This window comes from Dreissena polymorpha, chromosome 1 (genome assembly GCF_020536995.1).
Source record: "Dreissena polymorpha isolate Duluth1 chromosome 1, UMN_Dpol_1.0, whole genome shotgun sequence".
Taxonomy (NCBI): Eukaryota; Metazoa; Mollusca; class Bivalvia; order Myida; family Dreissenidae; genus Dreissena; species Dreissena polymorpha.
In genome coordinates this window covers 80,745,027-80,755,390 of record NC_068355.1, presented here as the reverse complement: position 1 = coordinate 80,755,390, position 10,364 = coordinate 80,745,027, and the positions used below count along the sequence as shown (strand labels likewise).

Here is a 10,364-nt window from a genome sequence, read left to right as displayed (position 1 = left end):
TTCTTTCTCAAATGTATAGATCTTATTTGTAGTGTTACTTTGGAATCTTGTAATTTTATGAATAATGTTTACTTTCATACAACACGTTTGCAGTTTTTAAATGGTAATTTAAACAAAAAATCTTTTACACACTTGTTAAACGTGTACGTGAATAGAAACAAGTTTTATAGTTTACTTTTTGGCTTTAATGTTTTAAATCCGTACAAAAAAATACATGTGGTTACCCAATACTTTTTTAACCCATTAATGGCAGTCCTAGAAGTTGATATTTAGCTTACCATAGCACAAAGTATTAGTGAGCACACAGTATAAGTGATGAGCTGTTTGGGCAACTCTATGTCCAGTCTCCAACATTCGTGTGTCGTCACATTTAAGCTCATTACAACTCTAGATGCATGATTTTTTCCAATCTTAACGTGATCAGAATGTTTATCTTGATAATATCTAGAACGAGTTTAAATGTAGGTCACATGCATGCAAAAACCATGTCACCTGGTCAAATATTAGGAAAACCTTGTTATCACTCTAGTCGTAACATATATGACTAAATCTTAATAAAACATTATTTTTATCTTAACAATCTCTCGTCCAACTTCCAATCTGGGTTTTAGGTGTAAAAAGCTAACTTGGTCAGAGATATTATCATTGTTAACGACTGAAGCTGCAATATTTATTATTCAATGCTGATGAAACTTGTTTATCTTAACAATTTTCTAGCTGTGTTTGAACTCAGGTGATCGTTTAAGGGCTCTAATGACCCAAGTGTTTATCACTTCTATAGATAATATCCATTTATACACGTTTGGCACGTTTGTTTTATGTTAATAACGAATGAAACAGAGTCAGGATCAAATGCAGTATTTTAAAGTCGATCTTAATATCTGCCTGTTAGTAAATTTGATGGACATTTAAATTAACTCATTTATGCCTAGTGGACTCTCCAATCCTTCTAAATTGGATCAATTTATTTCAAAAATTAAGGATGTCTTGTATATTTATTTCTATATTTCGAATATTTTTTACAGAAATTCCTTTAAGCAAACAGCTTAGACCCTGATGAGACGCCGCGTCATTTTTTCTAGATGCTAGGCATAAATGGGTTAAATAATGTTCTTATATGATTAAACGTGTACAGCAAAAACTAACTGATTTATTTAAATAATAGTAATGTCATGTACAGGTTTGTATTTTATGAATTATTTCAATGTGAAAATATGTCTATTTTGTAGTCTTCAAAAATACCGGTACATACAAAGGAAGTCTAATACAATGTTCTGTCATAAATCAAGATATTGTGTTGCCATGTACTGTTTATTATATGACACTTTCAAATAAATGATCAATAATAATGTTGATGTAACCATAAAGTAGCAATATTTCACATTCTGGTGCATCTGTTCATCTTAATGAATTTGCTGCAAATATGATAGCTTTATGAAATGCTAGAGAATTGCTTATTAAAGACAATACCAGGTAATTGTCTTACTGTTATTTAACGCAAGTCATATAAAATCTCTGTTTTCATGACTTCTTTGAAACTGTTTACTTGTATTGATTTACAAGAACATATTGTCTTTGCTTGATATGGGTTGGATTTTTTTGATATTGCATTCAATCGATTGACTTAGACTTAAACCAAATTTAGATATAAATGGTATAACACACGTTGACTTTAACAGCAAGTAACAGTAAGAATAATGCTGTTTATTCATATATATTGAACTCGTACACCGCATTTGCTTTTTTTACCATTAATTTTCATTACTTTATATTGTTTAAATCATTTTAAAAGAACATTTTATATTCACGTTTGTATGGATTTTACTGTTGTGGATGCACATGTCGATGATGTTAATAATCATAGAATTAGCAATAACAATAATAATGATAATAATAATAATATTATTATTATTATTAATATTATTATTATTAATAGTTATAATAATAATAATATGCAATAATATGATCTCTCGAAGCTTTTGAAAAAACTGATAATCGTCCAATTGATGACATAGGGACCTCGTCAACTATTAGGTCCATGTCATCATTTTTTTATGAATGCCAAAACTGCTTTTACAGCTGTATTGATATATCAAATGAGTTGTAAAGGCAGTTTTGGCACTCATAAAAATCTTATAAATAACGTATAGCAACGAACCCAAATGGTAAGACCGAATAAATAAATATAAATATATAGATCTATACATACATTTATTGTTCGCCCACTCATTTCTTCATTCATTTATTTGTTGGTAGCACTAGTATTATAAAACTGTTTTCACGTATGGATGAGTGGCTCATTGCACTCTCTTTGTCGTCTATTTCTTTCCATAAATTTTTTGAACCACTAAACGATGTTACACAGGCCAGATGGACTAAAACGCAGACAGTCACCAAGGCTGGGCCTCTGAAAACACCTTTTAAACATTACCCACAATTAAAAGTTATATGTGTAAACTTTCAGTCCATAGCAAATAAAAAAGCTGAATTCTATGCCTTATTAGAAAATCATAAACCGGATATTGTTGTAGGTACGGAATCCGAAGATCATAAAGATTGTGAAATTTTCCCAAAGTCTTTAGGTTCCCAAAGTCTTTAGGTTACTTCTCCCTTCAGAGAAGACCGAAGCAGCAAAGATGGAGTTTTTATTTTGGTGAAAGACACAATTTTGGCAACTGAACGGAAACAGCTAAAAACTAACTGTGAAATACTCTGGATTACAATTAATAAAACCTTTATATATTGCAGCATACTATCGACCAAAAGAAGCTGATGTGCAAAGTTCGGGAAAATTTAGAAAATCCATAGAGCTCACCGCCAACCTGAAAGAAATTTTTTTGATACCCGGAGATTTTAATTATCCCAAGTTCTCCTGAGATACAGAACACAGACCCACAATAAAACCTGGATGTAGTTATGTAAAACTTTATGATGACTTTATTGACTTGCTTGCAGATTTTAACCTTACTCAAATGATGACTGAAAACGCAAGAGGAAACAACATCTTGGACCTTTTCCTGACCTCTAATCATACTCTTGTTAACTCTGTAAAGACGCTTCAAGGTATTTCAGACCATGACATTGTATCTTTTATTTCAGATCTAAAACCAAAAATAACAAAACAAAAACCCAGGGTTGTACCGGTGTATAGAAAGGCAGTCTGGGATTTTTTCAAAACCCACATGCAAGGAGTGAGTGACAGGGTTCTTGAAAAAAGGTGAAAGTACCTCGGTAGAAGAACTTTGGTCATTTTTTTCAGATGAGATATCAACTGGTTTTAAACAATTTATTGCCTCAAAAACTATAGGTACAAGAAGATCATTACCATGGATTACCCAACCGATAAAACTACTAATGAGAAAAATACATAAACTTTATAAACTTTATTTCAGACTCAAAAACAACGGATCTCAGAAAATGTTCCTAAATATTAAAAACCTTATCAAACGAAATACCAAAATTGCTTAAACTAAATATGTCGAGTCCATTTTAGGCATTGAAGACCCTTGCGCTCAAGAGAACAGATCCAACTTTAATCCGAAGAAACTGTATAGTCTCTTTACAAATTCTTTTTGACAATGTTTCAGGAAAATCAACTTCTGGGAATCATGAATAGGTCAATGTTTTGAACCAACAATTCCAATCCGTTTTCACACCTATGTCCCCCCTTTACCTTTCTCAATCGTGTCTCTCTTTTTTCAGAAATCTTAATGAAATTACATCTTCATCTTTCAGAAAATTTCAAACAATGCCATAGATCACAGTCAGTGTCAATGGGGTGCAGAAGTTGCTATCCAATCTTAAACCAGACAATGCAACATGTCCCGACTGTTTCATATTTGAATGTTATGCGTAGTTGTTCTTTCACTCATGTGAATAGTCTAAGTAATAACAAACACAAATGTGCGCTATACTCTTTAATGATGTTACTACGTTGGTGGCTCAAGTGAGACTGACTTATCAGCTCACTGTACAATGTAATAGTAAGGTTATTCAAGCATGCAGCTATCTATAGTCTGTATCTAGTTACACTATGCAACATCCCCTTTGTTTTGTTAAGATGGAAATTTGTCTTCAATAAAAGTTTGTTATAACATATTAACAATTAATCATATTTATGTTAATATTAATAATTTGATATTTTGATCAATGTAACATAAACATCAACAACATTCTGAACATTTACTTAGTCCATTCATTTTCTGCGTATCGCTGACTCGGCTGCACTATTCTACCTGATCGTGTCTGATAAGGGGAAATGGGCTTATCTACAGGTACAGAGGGATGTTGAATATTCAATGCACTATTGTTTGTTGGTTGTTTGACCTGTTTATCAGTGCTTGAATGATTTCTTGCCAAAACATCAGGTGTAAAATCTGATATCTCTGGGAAATCCTCATTGGTTCTGATGAGGTAGCGACGATTTCTCCTGTAAACCTGACCAGAAGGTGTTTGTATTATGTAAGAGTTAGCATTGTGTATTTCGATAACCTTAGCTGGTTTCCAGAGTTTTCCTATCTGGAACCTCACAGTTTCATTCAAATGTAATCTGGGGAGCGGTTTTGCGGTTTTGTCATAATTGTTTTTCTGTTTATTTTTGGAAGTTTGAATTGAAGATCGGACAAAGTCTGGGTTAACGACTTTGGGCAGAAGCTGGGTAACCGTTGTAGGCATAATTGACCTAGTTCTCCTACTCATCAGCAACTGCACGGGTGACCGATTGCAATCTGAGAGTGGAGTGTTCTTATACTCTAGCAAGGCTAAGTATGGTCCATGGCCACTGTCTTTTGCTTTTTGTAGCAGTCTTTTTACAGTTTGTACTGTCCGTTCAGCAAGTCCGTTTGACTTTGGATAATGTGGACTAGATGTGACATGCTCAATATGCCATGATTTGACAAAATTTCGAAATACGTCCGATGTATACTGAGGTCCGTTGTCACTGAAAATACGCATCGGAATGCCATGGGTACTGAAGCGTGACTTCAGTTTTCTGATAACTGTTGTGGACAGCATGTCCGGAAGTTTGTCTATTTCAAAGTATCTGCTGTAGTAGTCTACTACGAGCAAATAGTCATTTCCATCAAAATGGAATATGTCTGTGGCAACCTCCTGCCATGGACCCTGCGGAATTTCATGGGGTGTTAACGGTTCTTTTTGGTTTGAGTGTCTATGCGATAAGCAAATTGTACAGCTCATTATGTACTCAGTAATTTGCTTGCACATTCCTGGCCAGAACATAACGTCTTTGGCTCTTTGTGTGCTTTTTTCAATGCCCATGTGACCTAAATGAACTTGTTCTAACATGTGTGGTCGGAGTCTCTTGGGAATGACCAGTGTCTGCCCTCTAAAAATTAGGTCATCGGCTGTCGAAAGTTCGTCCCTGTGATTGAAATACTCGCGTATCATGTCAGGGCAATCTGACCTAGAACTCGGCCATCCTCTAACTATAGTCTGTTTCAGGGCTATCATCTGTAGGTCAGTTCTTGTCTCGTTTCTCACGTTTTCTAGACTTCGGTCAGTATAGGTCATGCTCGAGAGCACCGTGTGAACGTGAAGGTCAAGACCTTCGATTTCAGAACAGTCTGACATTGGCTGTCGTGACAGGAAATCCCCGATGGGAACTTCTTTCCCGCTCACATGTCTAACATCAAGGTCATATTTTTGCAAACTAAGCATCATCCTTTGCAAACGAGGTGGTGCTGCATGTAATGGCTTCTTCATGATCGCAGATAAGGGCTTATGGTCAGAATGAACAATTACATGTCTGCCATATATGTACTGGTGAAAACGCTGGCATGCGAACACTATAGCTAGCATTTCACGTTCAATGTTTGCATAATTTCGTTCGGTCTGTGTCAATGTCTTAGATGCATATGCAACTGGCTGACCATCTTGCATGATCGCTGCACCTACACCGTTCATTGAAGCGTTACATTCAATGTAAACCGGCTTCTTGGGGTCAAAGTAAGCTAGCACTGGGCTTTGTGTTACGACCTGCTTAACTTTAGAAAAGGCATCTGATTGTGGCTGATCCCATACAAATTCAACGTCTTTTTTCAGAAGCAATCTCAATGGGCTTGTTATTTCAGCCAAATTGGGGGCGAATTTCTGCAGATAAGTAACCATACCCAAAAATGTTTCAAGTTCGCCGCGTGTCTTTGGTGCTTCTACATTGACACATGCCTCAATCTTAGTACTGTCTGGTTTCAGTCCAGATGACGTGATCACGTGACCAAAGAATGGTACTTCGGACAATCCAATACGACATTTGTCGGGATTACATTTTATGCCATTTTCACGTGCACGTTGAAGCGTAGCAGTGAGATTTCTGTTATGCTCAATTCTTGTACGTCCACTTATTAATATGTCGTCAACTATTGTGCGTACACCTGTCAGGTCCCCGAATATCTCCTCAATTTTCTGTACAAAAATGTCCTGAGATGATTTTATCCCAAAAGGAAGTCGGAGATAACGATATCTGCCAAATGGGGTACTGAATGTTGTCAGGTAAGATGACTTTTCGTCAAGCCTTACACTCCAGTAAGCATGTGTAATGTCTAATAGACTGAAATATTTGCATTCAGCTAACTGTGACGTCACGTCGTCAAGTGTTGGCATAGGGTAATGTGGTCTTCGAATAGCGTCATTCAGTGCTTTTGGGTCAAGACATATTCTTAACTGTCCAGTGTTCGTCTTTTCGACCACTACAAGTGAATTTACCCAGTCTGTGGGTGTATTGACCTTAGCAATTATGTCATTGTTTTCCATTCGGTCAAGCTCTTCGCGTAGTCTATTGCGTAATGCTTCCGGAACTCTCCTAGGAGGATTAACGACTGGTATAGCATCTGGCTTCAAATGAAGCTTGCAAGTGCCAGGGATGACTCCAATACCTTCAAAGAGGTCTGTGTAATCTGATAACACACTTTCTTTATTTAATTCTTGGGATGGGCAATCAACAGTACATGTCAGCTGAATTAATCCTAGATCGGTTGATGTTTTCAGACTTAAGAGAGGTACCGACGGGGAATCTACAACATGAAACCACGTGCTCACAGTTTTGTCTTTGTGTGAACATCGCAATTTGATTTTCCCTACAACTGGAAGTCTGTTACCTGTATAGGCAGTCAAAATGTCAGTAGGGGGTTCCAATGGGGAATGAATGTTCAGACCATTAAACTCTTTCTTCGGCAGAATGTTTACTGAACTTCCAGTATCAATTTTAAAACTAATGGGACATTTATTAGGGCCAATGGGGAGACGAATCATTGCACGATCGGTAGAACAAAATGTGCTTACCGTGTCAATATTGAATCCATCTACATCCGATGTTACATCATGACTAATTGTGTCATTGTCCACAGTGTGTATATTATTGTTTTTAGAACGGCAACACTTTGCGAAATGGTTAAGTTTGTTGAACTTGCGGCACTGCTTTCCTTTTGCTGGACATTGTCCAAAGTTGTGAAATGTATCACAGTTGAAACACGGCTTGTGTTTGGTAGGTAGACTTGGACCTGCATCAGTAGCTGTCGTCCGACGTTGTTGTCGTTGGCGATGCGGTTGCATCGGTCTAGGGTGCACTGGCCTGGATCGGCACGCGTCTACTTCGTTGTTCATGGAGCGCAGCTGCTCCCTTGAGTACTCCAGACTTTGCGCAGTCTGTACGGCTACATCGAGTGTCAACCCTGCACCGATGTTGATTAGCTTCTCGCGTAACTTTGGCGAATTTGTGCCAAAAACGATCCTATCTCGAATCATTTCGTCCGTCTTTTCGGCAAAGTTGCAGTCTTGTGCAATAAGTTGCAAGCGTGTAATATATGCATCAATGGAGTCGTTGTCCTGCATCTGTTTGTAAAACTTGTACCGGGCAAAGATCGGATTTAACTTTGGCTGCACGTAATTTCTGAAACGTTCATAATATGTTTTTATCTTCTTTGCATTTTCTGGTGAAATGTCTTTCCACGTGCTGTGAATGTCACGTCCTCTGTCACCAATCCACAATAAGAAATATGATACATGCTCTTCCTCTGATTTGTTCTTCAAAGGTCCACTAAACATGAGTTTCACGTGACGTTCAAATTTGTCGAATGCTTCGGGTAAATTGGACGAGTTCCAGTCCATTCGCGGAGCTTGGATGCCACTTAAATCCATTTTTTAAACTTATGTGATGTGGATAAATCACTCAAATTCTGACACCATGTTTCATATTTGAATGTTATGCGTAGTTGTTCTTTCACTCATGTGAATAGTCTAAGTAATAACAAACACAAATGTGCGCTATACTCTTTAATGATGTTACTACGTTGGTGGCTCAAGTGAGACTGACTTATCAGCTCACTGTACAATGTAATAGTAAGGTTATTCAAGCATGCAGCTATCTATAGTCTGTATCTAGTTACACTATGCAACACCGACAACATCAAACCTCTTGTTCTAAAAGAATTAAGTTCACAAATTTATCCAATAATAGCACTCCTTTTTCAGAAATCATTGGACTCCGGAATTCTCCCGAAAGTATGGACATCTGCAAATGTAATACCGCTGTACAAAAAAGGGAACAAAGAACACCCAGTAAATTACAGACCTATCTCTCTCACCTGTATTTTATGTAAATCCTTAGAACATATAGTTTCCTTTAATCTTTCAGCTCATTTCAATAAATATAACATACTTTATGATTTACAGCATGGTTTCAGAGAAAAGCGTCCCTGCCAAACACAACTTCTACAACTCATTGATGACCTGGCACGAAATATGACATCTGGAAAACAAACTGATCTAATATTGCTTGATTTCAGCAAAGCATTCGACAAAGTGAACCATCTTAAACTGCTTTTTAAATTACAGGAACATGGTGTGGATAAAGATACTCTCTCATTGATCAAATCATTCCTGATAGGTCGTACTCAACTTAGGTGTTGCTCTAGATGGAGAACTATCATCCGAGGTACCAAGGGTCTATGCTTGGTCCGTTACTTTTTCTCCTCTATATAAATGAATTACCTCAATCTATTACTTCTCAAGTTCGCTTATTTGCAGATGACACTGCCGTATACCTAACAATCAACAATATGCATGACTGCCATACTCTACAAGAAGATCTAGATAAACTAATGAAATGGGAACATCTTTGGGACATGGAGTTCAACCCAAGTAAATGCCAAGTTTTAAACATAACCAGAAATAAATAAAAATTCTCTTTTAATTACAGACTTCATGGACAAATATTAGAAACTGTTGACAATGCAAAATACTTAGGTGTGGACTTTTCAAAAGACCTTAACTGGAACACCCATATAAATAGAATTACAAATAAGTGAAACAACAATTAATCTCTTGGTTTTCTCCGCAGGAACATACAGACAAGAAATTCCAACATTCCCCAGCTCGCATACAAGACAATAGTTAGACCACAGGTTGAATATATGCTTCTTCTGTATGGAGTCCTCACACATTACAAAATATACAGAAAAAATGAAAATGTACAGCGTCGAGCAGTCCGCTGGGTTAAGCATAACTATTCCCCGTACGGAAGTGTCACCTCCATGCAACAGGAACTTGGTTGGCAAACCCTACAAGACAGACGAAATGACACTAAATTATTTTTTTTCAAATTTGTTCAAAGGTTTAGTTGCTGTGCCCCTGCCATCATATATCGAGCGACCGCCAGATTCACTCGTCACATGCACCCCCTCTCCTACAGACAGATCCATACTACTGCAAATTATTACAAGTTTTCATTTTTCAAGTGTTATTGTGATGTGGAACAATCTCCCTGCCACTACAGTTTTACATCCTGATCTTGAAGGGTTTAAGCAGTCCTTGCTTTCCCCTTCTGTCCCTTGACCTACGGATGACATGTTTTTATCAGTTTCACTTCACCTTATGATAAATCTAACATACTTTTATCTTTCACACTTTCTCACTTTTAACACTTTTATCTGCACTGACTGCGCACCTGGCAATAATACCCTCAAGTGGAGTTAGACAGTATCGATAGTTAGATATGATCACTGTGTAAAATTGGTGCCGAGTTTTACACTTTGCGATTATAACAATAATATATTATTTTGAAAATGTCAACAAAGCGAAATGGCTATTCCAGTGTTTCTTGTCAAATATCTATTTCAAAGACACTCGAAATTTGCATCTTTTCTTGCGGTTTTATTGCTGGTAACATTGGTATTCTATAGGTAATCATCTATATTTTGTGCCAATTTCTTGTAAAATCGATGGCAGATCTCTTATAGAAAATCAACACAAAATATTCACATGACATACGGAACACCCATTTTTTACAGGGTGCTGAGTGACAAATTAGATAGAGAATAATGGTAAACATATACCTCTATAATTTTGTTTTT

At 36.7% G+C, this 10,364-nt stretch overlaps 1 protein-coding gene across 3 annotated transcripts in view; it reads left to right on the top strand.

The window, feature by feature from the left end:
• The first annotated feature begins 8,912 nt into the window (after window positions 1-8,912).
• The window catches only part of LOC127837379 (sorting nexin-14-like), a 44,592-nt gene continuing 43,140 nt past the window's right edge, over window positions 8,913-10,364 (top strand). The window contains exon 1 of one of the 3 annotated variants that reach the window (XM_052364393.1): window positions 8,913-9,153. In XM_052364393.1, the coding sequence (XP_052220353.1) occupies window positions 9,119-9,153 (35 nt within the window). In that variant the 5' untranslated portion in view covers window positions 8,913-9,118. Of the gene's footprint in view, window positions 9,154-10,033; window positions 10,194-10,280; window positions 10,335-10,364 lie in introns of those variants that run through there. The other 2 variants (XM_052364384.1, XM_052364399.1) reach the window with 2 other exon arrangements.